The sequence below is a fragment of the Bos grunniens genome, chromosome 29 (assembly GCF_055505025.1).
Source record: "Bos grunniens cultivar Pamir isolate PY7600 chromosome 29, Bosgru_T2T1.0, whole genome shotgun sequence".
Lineage (NCBI taxonomy): Eukaryota > Metazoa > Chordata > Mammalia > Artiodactyla > Bovidae > Bos > Bos grunniens.
Genome location: NC_141193.1, coordinates 27,626,641 through 27,649,310, shown reverse-complemented (window position 1 = coordinate 27,649,310; position 22,670 = coordinate 27,626,641). Strand labels below are relative to the sequence as shown.

General features: G+C 40.0%; 1 protein-coding gene and 1 pseudogene across 20 annotated transcripts in view; both read right to left on the bottom strand.

Moving 5' to 3' along the window:
* NELL1 (neural EGFL like 1) overlaps positions 1 to 22,670 on the bottom strand; it is a 1,048,536-nt gene that overhangs the window by 324,119 nt on the left and 701,747 nt on the right. For 2 of the 19 annotated variants that reach the window (XR_015158062.1, XM_086385572.1), the window contains one exon: positions 4,164 to 4,256. The exons of the other annotated variants lie outside the window; for them this stretch is intronic. Coding sequence is in view for 1 of the 2 variants with exons in the window: in XM_086385572.1 (XP_086241698.1) it covers positions 4,243 to 4,256 (14 nt within the window). In the remaining variant the exon portion in view is untranslated. Of the gene's footprint in view, positions 1 to 4,163; positions 4,257 to 22,670 lie in introns of those variants that run through there. 19 annotated transcript variants of the gene reach the window in all.
* Positions 15,572 to 22,341, bottom strand: LOC147342446 (isocitrate dehydrogenase [NAD] subunit gamma, mitochondrial pseudogene; annotated as a pseudogene). The gene has a single exon (XR_015158065.1). The product of XR_015158065.1 is annotated as an isocitrate dehydrogenase [NAD] subunit gamma, mitochondrial pseudogene (transcript).

Genomic DNA, 22,670 nt, shown 5'->3' with positions numbered 1-22,670 from the left:
ATGCGAAGAACTGACTCATTTGAAAAGACCCTGATGCTGGGAAAGATTGAAGGCAGGAGGAGAGGGGACGACAGAGGATGAGATGGTTGGATGGCATCACCAGCTCAATGGACATGAGTTTGAATAAACTCTGGGAGTTGGTGATGGACAGGGAGGCCTGGCGTGCTGCAGTCCATGAGGTCGCAAAGAGTTGGACAGACTGAGTGAACTGAAGTGTTTAACATGGTATGTGGCTCATAGCAAATTTTTTGAAAAATTAAGGCTCCTGAGGTATGCCTGAAGATTAACTCTAGCTGGGAACTTCACTTTCCTCAAGGCATTTTAGAGCCTCATCGCTCCACAATTCTTTTCCTTTTGATGAAATCCTATAACATGATATCAACCTAACAGGATGATCAAAAGAAACATGTTTGACAAGCAGCAGCTCAGCGGTTCAAAAAGGAAATGAATCCATTTACTGTGTGTATAATTAGAAATAATGTCAGAGGTTTATGATGTTATCAAAAGATAATGTCGTAAGAAAGTGGTTTCCCGCTGCTAGATAAACTTGAAAGTTGAAGAACTGGTCGAATGTCTGGGAGGAGAGAGAGAAATGTAAAATGGAATTTTAGAGAAATGAAATTTAAAAAAAAATCTCTTGATGTTTTGTTCTTCCTAGAAGACAATGCTTTTGAAAATGGAATCATATGTTTTATGGTAAGAGAATAAGACACGTAACGATCACTCCTTATAGAGCTAGTTGATGCTTGCTCCATCACATTTCCATACGTATTTACTCTTAGACATAGTTCCTCGAAGTCTAATAAAGAAATGCAGGGTCTTACAGGTCACGTTTCCCCTGGATGACCTCCTCAGAGGGAGAGTTGAGGGAGGTTTAATTCGCCCTCATTCTTAGCAGCTTTTCTTTTTTGGTGTCTTAGCCCAGAACCTCAATTTTCGAGTCAGGCTGGCTTCCTTTAACACAACATGCATGCTACATCCATCAATATTGTTATGTTTGAAACTCCATTCCATGACACACTATGGCTTCCTTTATACGCAAAATCTCCTTTAAGCTTTACAACAATCTCAAGAGGTATTTACCGTTTTATCCCCATTTTACGGATGAAGACACTGAAACTCTGAGCAGTTGAATAACTTGTTCACAGTCCCTCAGTGGTAATGACAAAGCCAAGGTTCTAACCTAGAGCTCCCTGATTATCCACGGTTCATGCTCTTTCCTACATGTGTTCAGCAATGCTAAGCATTTGCATTCACACAAACTTTTTGTTCAGACTGGTTCCTATCCATGATCAATAGCCCTGAATCCTTCTGAGTTGAAATAAGAATAGAGAATCATACCTGTATAATAACTTAAAAAATTAATTCTGAATTAATTTTGAATTAATTAATTCTGAATACTAGCTTTAGTTGCTTTTGTCACTGAAAAATTACATATTGATCTTGGGTTCAACTTGACCATTTGTGCTGACCAGGCTGTTGAACTGTGCTAGTTTACAGCAGTGATTCAGATGGACTTCTCTTTTGAAAAAAACACAAAAAGGTTTTGGCTTTTAGCTTAGAGTTAAAGGTAGGGAGATGTAGCAGATCATGGAACCAGTGTTTCTGGCTTTTTAGGGATGTGGTGAGATTTCTGCCCCATTACTATAAATGGATGTTCAGAATAGACTGCCTAGGAAGGAATCATGGCTGCCCAAGTTCAAAACAGTTCCCTATTCATTGTGAGCCATTGGTCTTTTCATGTGTCTGTAAATATGTATGTGTGAGTGATTGGGAACAGGTATAAAATATTTTTTAATAGGAAAAAGGAATTTTCCATTTAATTGTTTTTCCTGTTATCTCAGTTTGCTTTTGCCTTATAAACACACACATATACACATGATTGTACATATTAGGTGCAAGCTGAAAATGGATTAAATGGAATTTTTCCATCCATAGCATATCAGGTATACATCAATTAAAACTTCATGGATACTAACACCTTTTACATTTTAATTAGCCAAAAAGCCATTAATGTTCACAGACATGATACTGACCAGAAAAAAACAGCATCCGCTGATGCAGGGTCACCAAAGACTGTTCAGGCAGAGCAATAATGCAGTAATAATGCACTCAGAGTGTTCATTTTTAGAGCAAAATCCCAAAGAAATACGTAAGTAAATCACATAACTGAAAAGGAAATAAATGAGAACAGTTATCTGCTGAAATTCTGCATGGGCCAAACCTATAGTTGAAGATTCTATTTTCCATTCATGGTATAAAATAAGACTCAAAGAACTCAGACCTCTTTTGTGCCTGATGACCTTGACTTCTATTGTCCCTGTTATTATACCTAAAGGTCATGATAGCAAAGTTGAAAGATACAACTGCTAACAAAAATAAAAACTTCCACAGAATCAGATGGAAAAAAAATCCCTTTTTTCACCTCAAGTATAATAACCTCAGATTCATAATTTCAGTTACTTTCCTATAATCTCCTTATTTCTGGTCCTGGCATGAATCTAATTGCCGAGTACAGTCTGTGATAAATGAGGGGACAAGCTTTCTCATTTATTAAATGAAGTCAATGAGAGTTTCATCTGGCAAAGGGTCACTGAAAGGAGAGAACCAAGGTTGTTAATTTCAAGGGGAAGATTACTTTCAGAACATCCAACTCAAGAGAAGATAAAAACATTGACATACTGCAATTAGTACAGAGGCTCCTAGTGCACATGGAGAAACAGATGTTTCCTGAATTTTCCGTCATCACCATTGTTATACTTTGGAAAGAATCAGAAAGGAGATGCATGTGAACTCATATGAGCAAATCATGACCTAGCTGATGCAGTTTACACTTTAATTTTCAGCTCTACTTCCTAACATGCTTTATTGGGTACACCTTTATTCTACCAGATGTTTCACTAAATTGATCCACTTGTATGGATGAAATGACCCATCACATCAGGAGATTGACCAACTGCTCCAATGTGTTGATTAATTGTTTCAGTTATATTGACAATTTGGCTTAACCCAAAGACTTGGCCTTCGTAGGCACAGCATTCTGAGTGGCATAGCCAAATGAAAAACAGTAGGCTCCAACTGATAAAAGGTGCAAGGACATGGGCAGGCATTTCAGAGAAAAGGAAACAACAGGCTAATCAACAAATTTCTGTCTCATTAGCAATTTGAAAAAAAATTAACAAGTACCAATTTTCACTAGCCAAATTAACAGACAGAACTGATGCAAAAATAATTCATATCCTTTGACCCAGTAATTCCACTGTGAGTATAGCCTTATAGGAAAACAATCAACATGGGAAAAAAAATGTGCACTAAGGTATTCATTGCAGTGTTAGTTATGATTATGAAAATTTGGAAACTGAAATGTCTAAAAGTATGTGAAAGGGTAAGATTACTGCAAATGCTCAGAAGAGAAAAACATGCAGCTATTTCCTTAAAATGATGTTAATGAAAGCTTTAAGAGAAATGTAACAAATACCCAAAATCTGTATTACCTAGACTATGCAGTGGTGCAGTTTGGTAGCTTCTGTTTACCACATGGCTTTGTGCATGACACTTTAGCTCTGCGATTTATCATATTCTTTTCATATCTCTTGGAAACGTCCTTTTGATAAACATATTGCTGCATTTTACTTGCTAGAATGGCAATTATGATTAATTTGAATTTATTTACGCTTGTCACCCAACAGGCATCAAATGATTCTCTAAGTACCCCTAGAATCTATGTGGTTCTAAGTCTCTTACAGTGTAACAAACCTTTAAATAGCAGATTTTTACTGCTAAATTAAATTTCAAATTCAATTACCATAAATAAGGAATAACACATCTGCATCCACACATTTTTCACACTGAGCTCAGAGTGAAACATCATTTCTTATTTCTTTGATGCCTCCTGTCATTCCCAAGGAAAGACTGGCCATACACTCAGAGAAGAAAGTTAAATGTTACTTCCAAATACAATTAAGCCTCAAGGTTTGTCTCTTAGAACCACTGATTGCACCCTGGGAATTTTGGTGACTTTGTAAACCTTGATGATCAAAGTGGTTTTCTGTTACCCAACACAAAAAATCTGGACTCCCTTGTGTGGCACGAAAGACCTTCTTCTTTGCGCCGCCCGCACACCGGCCCATTTTCTTCCCACATCACTTCCTCAAATGAAATGCTTTAAACACCAAGGTACCCATTGCTTTATTGTCCTTTGTTATGCCATTTTCTTCATCCTGGAATGCCTCTTCCTATCTTCTATCTACATATCCCTTAAAAGAAAAGATGGCATAAATTACTGGGGGCTTCCTGGGAAGTTTTGGAAGCATTTGAGATACACTTTTAAGCAAAACAAATATCCCTATTCTCACTGGAGTCTGTATCCTTGAACACAAGAGACAGACCATCAGTGATGGAGAGTAATTAAGCAGAGGATATAGAATATTAGACTTATGGGCTTCCCTGGTGGTTCAGAGGGTAAAGCGTCTGCCTGCAATGCCGGGGACCTGGGTTCAATTCCTGGGTTGGAAAGATCCCCTGGAGGAGGAAATGGCAACCCACTCCAGTACTCTTGCCTGGAAAATCCCGTGGATGGAGAAGCCTGTAGACTACAGTCTATGGTAGTCTATAGTCTATGGGGTTGCAAAGAGTTGAACACGACTGAGCGACTTCACTTTCACTTCACTTTCATAGAATATTAGAAGATGAAAATGCTAAGTAAAAAAAAAATGCATGATACTGGAGATGAGGAGTGCAGAAAATACAATGTAAGCTGTGAAGAACATGTAGGCTCTAATTAGCATAAAAATATGGGCTGCAAATGTAAGTGCTTTAGAGAAGAGAGCTAAATTTTATTTTTTCAGGTAAGAGAAGTTGATTTGTCCAAGATCACATAGCTAGTTAGATCAGTCCACGAGTCTAGAACTCAAGTCTCCTAAAAGGCCATTTCATGTTGTTCCTGATAGAAAATCCTGCTACTTCTGCATTATGTAGGGATAAAAAGAATGGGTTTGGTAATCAAAAGGTCCAAGGCTCAAGGCCTGTCTCTTCGACAAGTTGGTTAATTCTTTTACCTAAAACTTTATCTAGAAAATGAAGATGATTATAGTACCTTCATCACAGACATGCACAAAGGCAAGAGGAAACAGTACACAGAAGACGTTTTGACAGTGCCTAAAGTCCATCCTCGGAAAAGGCAAAGGAGACCAGCCCTGGGTGTTCTTTGGAAGGACTGATGCTGAAGCTGAAACTCCAGTATGTGAGTTGGCCACCTCATGCGAAGAGTTGACTCATTGGAAAAGACTCTGATGCTGGGAGGGATTGAGGGCAGGAGGAGAAGGGGACGACAGAGGATGAGATGGCTGGATGGCATCACTGACTCTACATGAGTTTGAGTGAACTCCGGGAGTTGGTGATGGACAGGGAGGCCTGGCGTGCTGTGATTCATGGGATCACAAACAGTCAGACACGACTGAGCGACTGAACTGAACTGAAAGTATAGCAAGCATACGTTAAATGCTATTGTAGCTTTATTTGTTTTTAAATTTCATTAGAATGCCAAACACTTATACCATGACAATGAATAGCAGATGCCAGCTTAGATATTTACATTAAATGAGTATCTACTATATATAAAAGTTTCTATTGCTCAGAGAGAGATCTGTCATACACGTGATAAGTAGATTAGACCTTTTCATGCCAATGGCTTTTTTGTATTGCTGTTTTATAGGAAACTGACTTCTAGAAGGTTTCTGAGATCAAACAAAGCTGGAGGTCATGGTATCAGATGAAATCCTCATTCTTAAAATAGTGAATTGACCTAGACATTAGTTCATCTTTGACAAAAATTGGCTTTCACAATGCCCTCATTTTTTGGAAGAATAAATGCTTCAATTTCTTCCATGATATAAAAAAATCTCATCAAAAGGAGAAAGGTATATTTTTATAACAAGAACATCTTTTGAAAAAAGAACATCTTTCTGAAAATTATCCAGGCCTCCAATAAGATCAGTTTGAAATATGTCTTAAGGTATATATTCCTCCATAAAAACACATATGTGTTTTTTAGGTACTCATCTTTACAGCATGATACTTTTGTTTTTCTTCTATACTCTAATCACCCTGAAGAAAGAAACAGTTTTCCTTTATTCATGTTTCCTAGCACACTGTTCCTAGCTTTATTCATAGTAGGAACAATAAATGACTAGTCAACACATGGATCAAAACATATCTGGTGCCTTAGCTTATCCTTAGCTCCTGAGATGAGTAATCTCCAATGTATTTCTGTACAAAGGCAGAAGGTAGAATCACAATGTTATTTATATTGGTGGATCCTAATGAACCCATCTCCCATGTAGAATCTCTTTTTACTTTAATTTTGGATTTGGCTGTTTGACTTACTGTGAGGTAATGCCATCACCAAGCATCACACAAGCAGAACTTGATTAGCACTTACACTATTGGGGCTGGCTTTTCTTTCTGAAATATTCCATCTTGGAGCCCATCAATCATGCAGTAAGAAAGTCTGGCAAACCTAATGATGGCTGAGATGTCACATGGAAGAGAACAGAGACAATTCAGCCAACTAGCATCAACTGGCAACCATGAGGATGAGATTATCTTGATTGTTCCAGGCCCTGGATGAGTGACCACCTGATCGAAGCCTCATACACAAACCCAAGCCAACAACACAAGGAGCAAAAGAACCACTCACTGAGCCCAGCCCACCCCCAATTCTCGAGACCCAATATATCATTGTTATTTTAAGCCACAACACTTAGGTTGCTTGATGCAGAGTAATAGATAATAAACATAAAGGAAAAGATCACATGCATATAAGTCAGATGCTTAAACAGAAAAAGCAAGGGTCCTAGGCTCCCTCTGCCACCTAGTTTTGAAACCTATTGCCTCATTGCAGAGTTTATTACAATCTTAGTTTCTTCATCTAGACAGCACATAAAGACACTGACCTTACAGAACTGCTGTGAGGATTAAATAAAATAATGCCACACCTAGTGAGTACCTTCAAAATAGCTGTCATTGTGAAAATTGCTGAGATAGAAATATCCTTCTCCAGAGATAGAAATAACATGGACCTAATTTCTTGATAGTTGATGCAAATTTCATCTGGCAATTCAAACTGAGCTGTATATTTTATCACTTTTTCTCACTCTCTCCTCAACCTCCACCAGATTCATACATTAGGAACACTGTTAGGAATGTAAATGAAAATGACAACTTTGGACAAGCCTCCTAACCACACTTCCTGACCACCTGGCCTCCACTCTCATTCCCCCACACAGTTTCTCATCCTACCACCAGTCAAAGTGACCTGTCCAAATTCCAAACCATTTCCTATCACTCTCCAACTTTAAACCTACTTAAGGGCTTCCCCAGTAGCTCAGCAGGTAAAGAATCTGCCTGCGATGCAGGAGACACAGGAGATGTAGGTTTGATCCCTGGGTCGGGAAGATCCTCTGGAGGAGGACATGGCAACCTACTCCAGTATTCTTGCCTAAAACAATGTCATGGACAGAGGAGCTGGGAAGGCTACATCCAAAGGGCCACAAAGAGTCAGACATGACTGAACGACTGAACACATATAAGCTACACACATACGTGGTCCAAAACTGAAACCTGAATGAATCCAAAAGCCCTTCATCTGGCCCTCCTCTTTCCCTTCTGCAATTTCATCTCCAGTGAGACCAGTTGCCTTGCTCTTTCAATAACCCAAGGCTCTCCCTGACTCAGTGATTTCCCTTCCCTGTTCCTGACACTTGCCCCAGATGTTCACATGTTTCTCCAGGTATCATTCAGAGATCAGCTCAGATGCCACCTCAGAGAAGCCTTCCCTGATTAGCTCAGGCAATCCACCAGTCCTTGGGCCACCAGTTGCTCTCTGTTACGATACCCCAGTTTTGTTTTCTTTCCTCCTCCCTTAGAACTTGACATAATTTCCATAATTTGTGTGTTTGGACATTCACTGTCTATTTTCCCTTATGGCAAATGAAAGCCCTATGGCATCAGAGCTTCTGCCTGTTCATTATTTCAGCCACTTTGCCTAGAGTGGGGATTCATAGAATATGGCCCATCAGGTCAGTTCAGTTCAGTCACTCAGTTGTGTCCGACTCTTTGCGACCCCATGAATCGTAGCATGCCAGGCCTTCCTGTCCATCACCAACTCCCAGAGTTCACTCAGACTCACATCCGTCTAGTCGGTGATGCCATCCAGCCATCTCATCCTCTGTCGTCCCCTTTTCCTCCTGCCCCCAATTCCTCCCAGCATCAGAGTCTTTCCAATGAGTCAACGCTTCGCATGAGGTGGCCAAAGTACTGGAGTTTCAGCTTCAGCATCATTCCTTCCAAACAACATCCAGGGCTGATGATCTTTAGAATGGACTGGTTGGATCTCCTTGCAGTCCAAGGGACTCTCAAGAGTCTTCTCCAAAACCACAGTTCAAAAGCATCAATTCTTCGGCGCTCAGCTTTCTTCACAGTCCAACTCTCACATCCATACATGACCACAGGAAAAACCATAACCTTGACTAGACGAACCTTTGTTGGCAAAGTCATGTCTCTGCTTTTGAATATGCTATCTAGGTTGATCATAACTTTCCTTCCAAGGAGTAAGCGTCTTTTAATTTCATGGCTGCAGTCACCATCTGCAGTGATTTTGGAGCCCAGAAAAATAAAGTCTGACACTGTTTCCACAGTTTCCCCATCTATTTCCCATGAAGTGATGGGATCGGATGTCATGATCTTCGTTTTCTGAATGCTGAGCTTTAAGCCAACTTTTTCACTCTCCACTTTCACTTTCATCAAGAGGCTTTTGAGTTCCTCCTCACTTTCTGCCATAAGGGTGGTGTCATCTGCATATCTGAGGTGATTGATATTTCTTCCAGCAATCTTGATTCCAGCTTGTGTTTCTTCCAGTCCAGGGTTTCTCATGATGTACTCTGCATATAAGTTAAATAAGCAGGTTGACAATATACAGCCTTGACGTACTCCTTTTCCTATTTGGAACCAGTCTGTTGTTCCATGTCCAGTTCTAACTGTTGCTTCCTGACCTGCATACAATTTTCTCAAGAGGCAGGTCAGGGGGTCTGGTATTCCCATCTCTTTCAGAATTTTCCACAGTTTATTGTGATCCACACAGTCAAAGGCTTTGGCATAGTCAATAAAGCAGAAATAGATGTTTTTCTGGAACTCTCTTGCTTTTTCCATGATCCAGCAGATGTTGGCAATTTGATCTCTGGTTCCTCTGCCTTTTCTAAAACCAGCTTGAACATCAGGAAGTTCACGGTTCACGTATTGCTGAAGCCTGGCTTGGAGAATTTTGAGCATTACTTTACTAGCGTGTGAGATGAGTGCAATTGTACGGTACTTTGAGCATTCTTTGGCATTGCCCTTCTTTGGGATTGGAATGACAACTGACCTTTTCCAGTCCTGTGGCCACTGCTGAGTTTTCCAAATTTGCTGGCATATTGAGTACAGTACTTTCACAGCATCATCTTTCAGGATTTGGAATAGCTCAACTGGAATTCCATCACCTCCACTAGCTTTGTTCATAGTGATGCCTTCTAAGGCCCACTTGACTTCACATTCCAGGATGTCTGGCTCTAGGTCAGTGATCACATCATCGTGAGTATCTGGGTCATGAACATCTTTTTTGTACAGTTCTTCTGTGTATTCTTGCCATCTCTTCTTAATATCTTCTGCTTGTGTTAGGTCCATACCATTTCTGTCCTTTACCAAGCCCATCTTTGCATGAAATGTTCCCTTGGTATCTCTAATCTTCTTGAAGAGATCTCTAGTCTTTCCCATTCTGTTGTTTTCCTCTGTTTCATTGCATTGATCACTGAGGAAGGGTTTCTTATCTCTTCTTACTCTTCTTTGGAACTCTGCATTCAGATGCTTATATCTTTCCTTTTCTCCTTTGCTTTTTGCTTCTCTTCTTTTCACAGGTATTTGTAAGGCCTCCCCAGACAGCCATTTTGCTTTTTTGCATTTCTTTTCCATGGGAATGGTCTTGATCCCTGTCTCCTGTACAGTGTCATGAACCTCATTCCATAGTTCATCAGGCACTCTATCTATCAGATCTAGGCCCTTAACTCTATTTCTCACTTTCTCTGTATAATCATAAGGGATTTGATTTAGGTCATACCTGAAGGGTCTAGTGGTTTTCCTTACTTTCCTCAATTTCAGTCTGAATTTGGTAATAAGGAGTTCATGGTCTGAGCCACAGTCAGCTCCTGGTCTTGTTTTTGTTGACTGTATAGAGCTTCTCCATCTTTGGCTGCAAAGAATATAATCAATCTGATTTTGGTGTTGACATCTGGTGATGTCCATGTGTAGAGTCTTCTCTTGTGTTGTTGGAAGAGGGTGTTTGCTATGACCAGTGCATTTTCTTGGCAAAACTCTATTAGTCTTTGCCCTGCTTCATTCCGTATTCCAAGGCAAATTTGCCTGTTACTCCAGGCCCATAGATTTACCTAATATGGCACAATGACAAATAATGGCTTTTACATTTGCTAATGGCTGACAAATTTCAAAAGAAAAACAGTATTATAAGACATGTGGAAAGTATATGAAGTTTAACTTATAGTGTCCATAATTAAAGTCTTACTAGAACACAGCCACATTTATTGTCTGTAGCCTCCATTGCTTTACTTTAAATTTATCTATTTGGTTGCATCAGGTCTTAATTGTGACATGCAGAATCGTTAGTTGTGGCATATGGGATCTAGTTCCCTGACGAGGGATTGAACCTGGGCCCCTTACATTGGGAGCCTGAAGTCTTAGCTGCTAGACCACCAGGGAAGTCCCTCCCACTGCTTTAAAAAGACAGCATTAAATAGTTGCAACAAAGACCATGTGGCCCACAAAATTTTCAATATTTACTCTCTCTCTCTTTCTCTTATACACACACACACACACACACACACTCCTGACCCTGGCCTAGAACAGTGTATAATTTATAAAGGTGACCAATTTATATGGGTCTGAGGAACTTTTTAAACGGAAACAAATGCCCAACAGAGAAACCTCCCAGGACCATCTCACAGGCAACATCTAACCAGGAATACTTTTCCACACAAAAAGCCAGTTAGGAACAAGTTTCTGACTAAGCCCTCAGAAGTCTTCCAGACTCTTCACTCTTCTCCAAACACATTATGTTTCTATAAGGAGCAGAATGCCAAGTCTGCATTCTCATCAAGGGTTCTAATTGATCCACACATAGAGAAAAGCTAAATGAACAAAACTGAAGATGTTTGGAAAAATTAAACACAGATTTCTTAATAAAGCTGAAAATAGCTTAATAAAGCTGAAATAGGCTGCTGGCATCCCAAGGCATGTTTATTTCTGTTTAAATAGATGACTTCCCATAGACTGGTATCAGCTCAGCAGGGATCCTGGGAGAGAAGTACTTTCCTCCTCCTGTGCATTTTAAGTTCTTTTCCAATGAAATTCAGCCAGAGTCTATAAAAAGCATCTGTCAATATGGATAAAAACAATAACCATGGTCAAGTAACACTAGAGCCTCAGTTGCCCATTTCTGGAGTGCTCTAAATGGTCAGGGAATAGACTCGCTGGAGAAGATCAAGAGTTTGACAGTCTCTTTTGTAGAAAAGTGATTTCTCAGAAAAAGAAGATGAAAGTATCAGGTGGAAGGGTGATAAGGTAATTCTCATTCGGAATGCTGTGGTGGCGATTTGTTTATTTACCTGAACCAGAGGAGTGTGGTGACTTTTCAAGCCATGAGCATGCCTTTGCTACTGTGAGACAGAAGAGGTACATTACGACTGATGTCAGGCAGAGATAAGCCTATGGGCAGCTTCAGGGCCAAGAGGGGAGGAGATGATACCATTGGCAATAGAATCAAAGAAGATGGAGGAGCATGACACATTAATGTCAAATGAATTCCAAGGTTATTTCCAGAAGGAGGAATCAAGATGGTATTAGAGCAGGGAGTTCCCTCTGGAGCTGATTACCAAGGAAGAAAAGATGATGTGTTTCCAGAGATCCTGTTCACTATCACGGAGGCATGGGAGAGAGATGAAGGGAACAAGAAGGGTGCTGGAAAGGACACAGTGATGAACCGTGCTCTCAGAGAGCCTGGCGGAGGGGAACACAGAACAGGAAGGCTTTGAAGAGCAGCAATTGGGCTAAAAAGTAGCTTAACAAAAATAAAAAATCTCGGCAATCACAGAGTCAACTACGATGAGGTGTCTAATCAGGCTCATTAATCAATGTAAAGAGTTTGTCCCCCCCAAAAAACCACTTCATAGAAAAATCAGGTGCTGTCCTTAAATCTTGAAAATCCCTCCTTATAGATAAACATCATCAGGGCAAGGTTGTATAGGTAAAATGAGTTCAACAATAATTATAGGCAAAATAAGAAATGATGAGAGTTGAGTAAAAGCTGTGAGTATCAGGTAATGGGCAGGTAAGTGGCTTGTGATGGTAGCTCTCATAGGGCCCTCCCCTTCTGTCTCCTACTTTGCCTTTCTTCTTTTTGCTCTCTCCCTTCTCTCCCCTTCTGGAGACACAATTTCCCCTAGAGGGAACTGTCTGATTTCCCCTCTTATGTGCTCTCATAGCACCTTGCATATCTCTCTATGACCACACTCATCACACTCTAGTATATAGGCATACCTCAGAAATATCAGAAGTCTGCTTCCAAACCACCACAATAAAGCAAAACTTTCCATGAGGCAAGTCACACAGATGCTTTGGTTTCCCAGTGCATACAAGAGTTATGTTTCCACCATGCAGTAGTTTATGAAGTGCACCATAGCATTATGTCTAAAAACACAAGGTATATATCTTGATTAAAGAATGCTTTATTGCTAAAAAATGCTAACCATCACCTGAGCATTCAGTGAGTCATAATCATTTTGCAATCATAACATCAAAGATCGTTGATCACTGAAATACTGTAAAAATGTTACCAAAAACATGATCCAGAGACGTGAAGTAAGAAAACGCTGTTGGAAGAAGGGTGTCAATAGACTTGCTCGATGCGGTGCTGCCAACTCTTCAGTTTGTTAAAAACACAATAAAGCAATATATGACAAAATGAGGTAAGCCTATGAGTCCTGGATGACTCTTGATTCCCTCTGCCCCTCGAGATCCTAAAGATAAAGGACACTGATTGGCAAGCTGCACCCTCAGGGTTTGCAAAGCTCCCAGCTCAAAGCAAGTGTTCAGTGGAGGACAAACACCACTGAGGAACAAGTGAATAAGGAAAAGAACAGACGGACGAAGTGACTGTGCACACAAGTATATCTTGCCAGTGGCAAGAATAAAATTGGCACCCAAATAACCTAATTCTATCACAACATGAATACCTTGAAAAGGATCAATCCCTGAGACGTATCTTACCCCAGAGTAAACACATTCTTTATAAATCAGGCTTTCCAACATATTTTTCTGGTATCTGGCATATGGTTGATTTTTGACACCATAGTTTTTCACAGAAATTACATCTTTTATCAGTTTGAAAAATCAAAACTAGATGAAGTACCCTACATGTACTCTGGCCACAGTCTTAAAGAGTTTAGTATAATTTCATTTGAAATTCATGTGTATTTCTTTCCACAATACTACTTATACATCTAGAAATCTTGACTTCTTCCTTTGCTATTATACATTTTTGCACAATAACTTCAATATCTATTTTCTTTCCTTTTTCCCATTTTCCACGTTCCATTTATGAGATGATGTAAATGCCTAACTAGGTGGTGGTAGTTTAGTTGCCAAGCCGTGTCCAATTCTTTGTGACCCCATGGACTGTAGCCCACCAGTCTCCTTTGTCCATGGGGTTTCCCAGGCAAGAATACTGGAGTGGGGTGCCACTTCCTTCTCCACGGGATCTTCCCAACCCAAGGATTGAACCTGGGTCTCCTGCACTGCCAGCAGATTCTTTACCAACTGAGCTACCACGGAAGCCTGCCTAAATAGGAGACAACCCCAAATATAAGGAGAAACAGTCTCTTTTTATAAATGATAAGATCTAAAAAAAAAAAAAGGAAAATGAATATTCTGGGCAAAGCTGAATAATTTTGCAGGACATCTTAAATAGACAATTATCTACCCATAATATTTGATTTATGGATCTAGTTATGCATAGTTGTATTAAATACATTATTTAATAGGTAATATTAAATAATAGATTAATTTAAAAATATCACTTTTTCCTTTACCACGACATCTTGAAATAATTTCATTGAATCTCTTCCCATGAATTTTGACATCAAGGTTTCTCCCCATCCCAGAGGCATTTTTCAAATTCTCTAAAGTTTTCCAAAACTATCATCTTCCCATCTATCTAAGTTGTCTGAGATAAAGCACTTTTATGAATTTGTACTTGATGCTTTCTTTGGATATTTTAAGCAAAGTGACAAGAGTCCAATTGCATAATATTAGGATTATTTCCCCATTTGTCTGATAGGTAAATATTTGTGATCTCTACAAGGTGACAAAAAAACTGTAATTTGTTATTAAGTGATTTTTTAATGGCACATATATAATGACATTCAATACTTTCAAGTATCACAACATGCTTCCAGGAATAATGACTCATCTCTTGCTGAGGATTTTTTTTTTTTTTGCCTCTTTTTAAAATTTATTCTCCAGATAATTCCTATAAAAATCCCAAACTGGCATAACTAACGCCACTTTTTTCCCTCCTCCAAATACTTTATCATTCAAAATGAAAGAACTGATAGAATACCTGGTAATATGATAAACATTTGAATTTAAGAAAATCCCTTTCTTCTGAGGGATTAAAGAGGGGGGAAAAATACCTTGTATTTGAACATATATAGTGTTTCCTTTCTCCTTTGCAGCAACATTTATTCATTTACATCTATCTGGCATAAACTAAATAACTCTAGCAAAACAGATGTGTCAGCGGATTAGAGCCCAGACTAGTGTCTTCCTTGGTAGATGCTGTTTTCACCCAGGCTGATTTGGTTTTCAAGCATTTACAAAATTGTAACAAGCTATTTCAATTTTTCAGTTGCTTTGTGAGGTTGAGTCATTTTATTTTTCACTTTCACTATGTCTCCTTTCTCTTCCCTTGTATTTCTTGGAGCAATCACAAATGCAATATATGTAGCTTCCCATGTCAGCAGAAGCAAATTCATTCTGAGGTGAAGACGTCTCCACACTGAGTCCCCAGTTTATGCAAGTTGTCAGGGAAACTTCAAGGACCCAGTTTTCCCATTCAAAAATTTCAAGCTCTGTAATCAGCTTCCCACAGTCATTTTGCGTACTCCCAGCCGAGCCCCAGGAATACTGTCACTTTCTTACAACCTCTACAATGATCCAGAAACTGGATACATCTCTTCAAAAGTCTCCTCTTGGCAAGATTCAACATTTCTTTTCCACTTCCTATCATTATTTTAGTTATTCTCTCATTTCAACAACATATCATTTCTTTTCCACATATTTTCTATTGTTATCTGTTATTACTACAAATTTTTTTGAGTACTTCATTGACCATGTTCATTCAATATCTGATGCTTGATTCAAGTACTATTACCCTGATTATCTGGTTATTTTCATTTTTTTCATCCTGGGCTATCTAGATCACCTAAAATTGGGGGAAGCAATTTAGTAATAGTGGTTTAGACTCTGCTGGCATCACTGGCTTGATTTTAACTCTGGTTCCACTATTTACATTCTGATTGACCTCGAACAGATTAGTTACCTCTTTTAAGCTTCAGGTTCTTTGGCAATGTAATTGGCTCATGTGAGGATTAAATAAATTAATGTATGTAAACGATTTAGGACGGTACCTAAGATAGATTAAGTGTTCAAAAAACATTACTTTCCTATACATTATACTAGGAGACAGGCTTCCCAAATGGCTCAGTGGTGAGGAATCCACCTGTCAAGGCAGGAGACACAGTTTGACCCCTGGGTCAGGAATATCCCATGGAGGAGGAAATGGCAACCCACTCCAATATTCTTGCCAGGATAATCCCATGGACAGAGGAGCCTGGTGGACTACAGTCCATGGGGTCGCAAAGAGTCGGACACAACTGAGCATGAGCGCAATGGCAAGTAGATCATCTCCCGAAGGGGTGAAGAACCAAGACCACATACAAGGGCCTGAACTAGAAAGGCTGCACGGCTCTTTGACAATGAGCTCTGTTTGCACTCTTGCGCTACACTGTATTGGAGAAGGTGATGGCACCCCACTCCAGTTCTCTTGCCGGGAAAATCCCATGGATGGAGGAGCCTGGTGGGCTACAGTCTATGGGGTCGCACAGAGTCAGACATGACCGAAGAGACTTAGCAGCAGCAGCTACACTGTATTATTACTGGGATGGGAGAGGGAGTAGAAATGGTGAGCCTGGAGAAGGAAGCAGAGATCACATCACGAAAGGTCCTTCATGCTGTGCTCAGTTGACTTTGTCTCAAGGCCAAAGGAAACAGGTTGAATGTGAAGTGTTAAGTAGGGAAGTGACATGATTCTATTTCCCTTTTAGAAAGTTCAGGTGGAGTGCGCTGTCAAAATAGATTTGTGGGGGCTAAACTATAAGCAAGACACAAAGCAGAGAAGGAACAGAGACTGGGAAGTTCCCAAAGATGAGAAAAGCTAGTGAGAAATGAGGTGTCAGTGAGAAAGAAGAGAGACGGTTGGATTCAAGAAATAAAGGAGACAAGGGGTCTTGATAAATAAGCTGATATGGGTTGTGAGTCTAGTTGAAAGTCAGTTGTTGTTGCTGCTTAGTCACTGAGTCGTGTCCAACTTTTTGTGACCACAAGGACTACAGCCCACAAGGCTCCTCTGTCCATAGCATTTTCCAGGCAAGAATATTGGAGTGGGTTGCCATTTCCTTCTCCATGAAAATCAGTTCAGTTACAAACCCATTATAATAAATAAAGCAACTTGTCCAGTAAGTTCCAAAGATAGTAATGAATGAATATCATTTTCCCAGTTTTCCTCTGAAGTAGCTTTTAGACTGTTATATAATGGATATTAATGAATGTAATAATTTGTAAACTACATCAAGCACTTTCCATTGGACAGGCAGAGTGCTGCCAGCTTTATGTGTATTTTCTTGCTCTATTTTCCCAACAAGTCTATGAAGTGGGCACAGTTATTATTTCACTTTACATATAAGAAATATTAGGTAGTATCAACCATATCATTCATTTTTGTTGATCCAATAAACATATATTACTTATTTTATATATATGTCATTACACTAGGGGACACAGAAGACAGGAAAAAGAATACATAGTACATGCCTTAAAGATGTTCATAGCTCAGTGGAAAGAAAATCTCAAATTGATAATGGGAAAATTCCACTATGGTATACTAATAGCAGTCTGGTCCAAAACGGTGGGGAGATTTTGGAAACAATCATCTTTAACAGAAAAGGAAACTTTCAGTTCAAATGCACCTATCAGCATAAACTCCCATTGTCAAATAAAATCCAATATCTGGGTTACTGTCTGCAGTTGGACTGGTTGTGAATAAATTTTCACAACCGTGAGAGAACAGGGAACAGAGTGAGTTAAGGTAGTATGGATTCACTTAGCATTGGAGGCAGGGAGCCTTCACCCCCAAATCCATCCCTTTTCCACTCATCAAACCATGCCTCTGATTTCAAGTGTACATCTGTGCAGAGGAAGGCATCATGTGGACAAGTGGCAGCACTGGCCAATAATATTTCTAGTGTCCAATAAAGGAATACCATGATTATTTTATAATTGACTTATTCCTGCTTGCTTTGTTCTTCAACAAAGACTTCTAGGTAGGGTTAAAGGTAGTCATTTCCTCCTCAGATTAAATCCTCTCAAACTACTGTTTGATTTTCCACATTTTGAGCCCTGACTTTATACATAACAAGGATAGGTGATATCAAGGTAATATGATAAGTCAGAGCCTCTTGGAAACTAAGACTTTTTCAGCTCTCAGTCCAATGTCTTTAACTTGTGCTCCATGAACCATGACAGGATCCAAGAGCCATAGCTGAGATACAGAGGTTTTCAAAATATTATTAAGGATTTACCATTTTTCTCAATCTCACTTCTAACAGCAATCTATTCCTGCTGATAAAACTACTGTAAATTTTTATAACTGTTGCTTTTATTTCTCACTTGAGTAATAAATATTTCCCAGCACTAATCAAATGATCATTTTTGTGTTTCTCCCACCTATGCCCTTAAAATTATTATAAATAAAATAAAATATAATAAGATGACAGGGAACACTTAAATGAGCTCAGTGTTTTTCATTTTCTTATGTACATTCTTTGAAAGAGAGATTAACAGGAAGTAAAGCATGGAAGACTGTAAGGCAGTGTGCATGGAGAATACAGTACGTGGTTCTGTTTGTATAGTAGAGAGTCATGGTCCCAGTGCCCATTAACTGGGAATTTAATGTCTAGACTCTTGAGCTTGGAGGCTCAAAGAAGGAATTCAAGAGGCCCCTTTGCAGGAGACCTGCGGTGCTCAGAGATGTCCATGTGTGAAAAATTACACCAGCAAAAACTCCCTTTTCTCACATAAACAAGACCAGGAGGAGAAAAGATGGGAAATCTAGGAGGGAGTGGAGGCATTCTGCACTGCCTAGCTTTACAGTACCTTATTTATTATTAAAATGACAACATATATTTTATAGGCAACTTTTATTGCAGTAATTAACTCATTAACAACCTCTAGAGAGAAGCCAGACTCATCTGCAGGTTGGTATGCAGAATTTTAATGACCTAGATAAGAGAATGGAGAAGGTAATGGCACCCAACTCCAGTACTCTTGCCTGGGAAATCCCATGGATGGAGGAGCCTGGTGGGCTACAGTCCATGGGGTCGCAAGAAGTCGGACACGACTGAGCGACTTCACTTTCACTTTTCACTTTCCTGCACTGGAGAAGGAAATGGCAACCCATTCCAGTATGCTTGCCTGGAGAATCCCAGGGATGGGAGCCTGGTGGGCCGTTGTCTATGGGGTCACACAGAGTCGGACACGACTGACGTGACAGCAGCAGCAGCAGCAGCAGATAAGAGAAAATCAGTGTGCCAGATTCTGGAAAAGTCCAGGACTCTATAAACAACTCTGATCTATTCACTGTATCATCTCATAGAGAAGTGTGAATTGCAGATTAAAATAGAGGATAATTCCTCACTACATATACAGCCAATAGGTATGGCTAATTTAAACAAGCAATGTTTCTGGTATTAAAAAGAAACAAAACAAGCAAACAAACAAACACTCAGACTTGATTCTCTCCCCCTACCTCTTCTGAGCTAGAATAGAAACTAGTTTATTGAAGAGTCCACATCCGCCAAGCTGGCTGGGCTTTGTGACTGGGGAGAGTAAGGTAAGGCAAAGGAAATGTAAAGTGTGGGACAGGAAGGAATTTAGAGGACAGGTCAGCCTCCAAGGCACTAACTATTTAACTGGCAACACTGACATGATCCTATGATATTTTGAATGGCATCCAATGTGGTACCCTGGCCTCCAATGTCTGGAGTTTGGATGTCCTTGTTCTCCATGGATGCCAAGATTGCAGTACGAATGGAGGTGGCATAGAAATGGAGCTTGAGGTAATCCAGCCTAATGCAATGTGCCAGCAGCGTGGCAGTAGAGTTAGCCACATTACCGGCTATAGTCTTGCCCGACTGCCTCGCAGCTGTTTCAGACACTGCATATATGTGCCCATAGCTGGCAGCAGGCACAAGGCCTGCTCCCCCAACCAACCCTGTGCAGACATTATTGACAATGTTGCCGTAGAGACTGGACATCACCATGACATCAAACTGCTGGGGCCCGGATACCAGCTGCATGGGGGTGTTACCCACAATCATGCCCTCAAAGAAGAGCTGGGGATAGTGGGATGCCACCTCCCTACAGCACTGGATGAAGAGACAATCTCCCAGTCTCATGATGTTGGCCTTGTACGTGGCTGTCACTTTCTTGCACCCCATCCGATGAGCCAGCTGGAAAGCATATTCAGCAAGGCGCAAACACTTGGCCTTAGTAACGGTCCTTAGGCTTTCTACCACTCTGTTCATGCTCTCATCCTCCAGGTTGCTGTATTCACCCTCTGTGTTGTCCCGAACAACTAAGATGTCTATGTTCTTGTGTCTGGTTTCCACCCGTGGCTGACTCTCAAACTGGACGACATTGGCACAGAGATCCTGCGAAACACACTGTGTCGGGATTTGTGAGATGGTGGCAGGCTGTGGTCAGTTTCAAAGCTGCTCTTCAAGGCCGTGTGGTTTCAACGGATTGCCACGATGGCACTGTAAACATCGTCACTAGAGGTGGAGGTAATCTTCACTTCCTCAAAGTCCACGGCACACATGCGTGTCCGAACACATTCTTGACATGCAGTTCAAGCCCGATGCCGTGCCCAGGAATCATAGTCACGGAGTGCCATCCGCCATACATGGCTGCTGGGAGAGCGCTGTGTTTAAAAGAGAAGCTCCTCAGTGAGGTCTCATTGCCAAGGAAAATCTCCCAAGAATGGCCTAGAATAGCTGGTGGGAACATGGCCTTCACAGAGTGCCTGACAGATATCAGCATCTTAGTGCCATGATCTTTAAATGGAGATTTAGTTTAATTTATGTAAAAACATGCGTTTTTCCTCTTGCTTTGAATTGGATTCTTTTGGTAGAATTCTAGACCCAAAATTCTTGCTTAGGTCACAGTTTTCTCCTTTGTATTCTATTTTTGATAGACATTTTACTGCAGCGAGAAAGCGAGAGTACTGGTTACAAGGAGATGTGACATGTTATAGAGTAGAAAATATAGCTTGGAGTTGGATAATTCATTAGGCACATCCAATGTATCTGTGTGATACACTTAAAAATAGACTTGATATTTTATAACACTTTTAGGTTATAAAAGTGTTCAGAAAAACTGAATGGCAGATACACAGATTTCCGATGTGAAGATTTCCTATGCAAAGATTTCCTATACCTATGGCTGATTCATGTTGAGGTTTGACAGAACAAAATTCCATAAAGCAATTATCCTTCGATTAAAAAAATAAGTAAAATTTAAAAAAAAGATCTTACATATGTGTTACAACTGATGAACCTACACTGACACATCGCTATCACCTAAAATCCATTGTTTAAGTTAGGGTTCACTCTTCATGTTGTACATTCTGAATTTAGACAAAGGTATGGCGTGTATCATCATTGTAGGCTTATATATACACAATTTCAATGCCCTAAAAATTCTGTATTGCTCCTTCATCTCTCCTTCTCCACAAACACTGGTAACCGCCAATCTTTTTCCAGTCTCCATGGTTTTACACTTCCCAGAATGCCATATAATCAGAATCATATGGTATGCAGCCTTTTCAGACTGGCTTCTTTGACTAAGGAAAATGCATTGTTTCCTCCATGTTTTTTCATGGTTCTATAATGGATTTTTTTGCATTGAAAATGCCATTGTCTAGATGTACCACAGTTTATTCATCTACTGAAGCATATTTTGGTTGTTCCCAACTTTTCTCAAGTAGGACAAAGCTACTATAAACATCCATTGAGAAATATCAATAACCTCAAATATGCAGATGACACCACCCTCTTATGGCAGAAAGTGAAGAGGAACTAAATGTGTGAATTTTTTGGACATAAGTTTTCAGCTCATTTGGGTGAATAACAAGGAGCTGAACTGCTGAATCCTATGGTAAAAGTATAATCAGTTTTGTCAGAAACTGCTAAACTGTCTTTCAAATGAGTGTACCATTTTGCATTCCCACAAGCAATGAGAATACCAGTTGTTTCACATCATTGCCAGCATTTGGTGTTCGAGATTTTGGCCATTCTAGAGGAACCAGAGATCAAATTGCCAACATCTGCTGGATCATTGAAAAAGCAAGAGAGTTCCAGAAAAACATCTATTTCTGCTTTATTGACTATGCCAAAGCCTTTGACTGTGTGGATCACAATAAACTGTGGAAAATTCTGAAAGAGATGGGAATACCAGACCATCCGATCTGCCTCTTGAGAAACCTGTATGCAGGTCAGGAAGCAACAGTTAGAACTGGACATGGAACAACAGACTGGTTCCAAATAGGAAAAGGAGTACGTCAAGGCTGTATACTGTCACCCTGCTTATTTAACTTATATGAAGAGTACATCATGAGAAATGCTCGGCTGGAAGAAGCACAAGCTGGAATCAAGATTGCCAGGAGAAATATCAATAACCTCAGATATGCAGATGATACCACCCTTATGGCAGAAAGTGAAGAAGAACTAAAAAGCCTCTTGATGAAAGTGAAAGAGGAGAGTGAAAAAAGTTGGCTTAAAGCTCAAGATTCAGAAAATGAAGATCATGGCATCTGGTCCCATAGATGGGCAAACAGTGGAAACAGTGTCAGACTTTATTTTGGGGGGCTCCAAAATCACTGCAGATGGTGACTCCAGCCATGAAATTAAAAGACGCTTACTCCTTGGAAGGAAAGTTATGACCAAACCTAGAGAGCATATTGAAAAGCAGAGACATGACTTTGCCAACAAAGGTCCGTCTAGTCAAGGCTATGGTTTTTCCTGTGGTCATGTATGGATGTGAGAGTTGGACTGTGAAGAAAGCTGAGCGCCGAAGAATTGATGCTTTTGAACTGTGATGTTGGAAAAGATTCTTGAGAGTCCCTTGGACTGCAAGGAGATCCAACCAGTCCATTCTGAAGGAGATCAGCCCTGGGA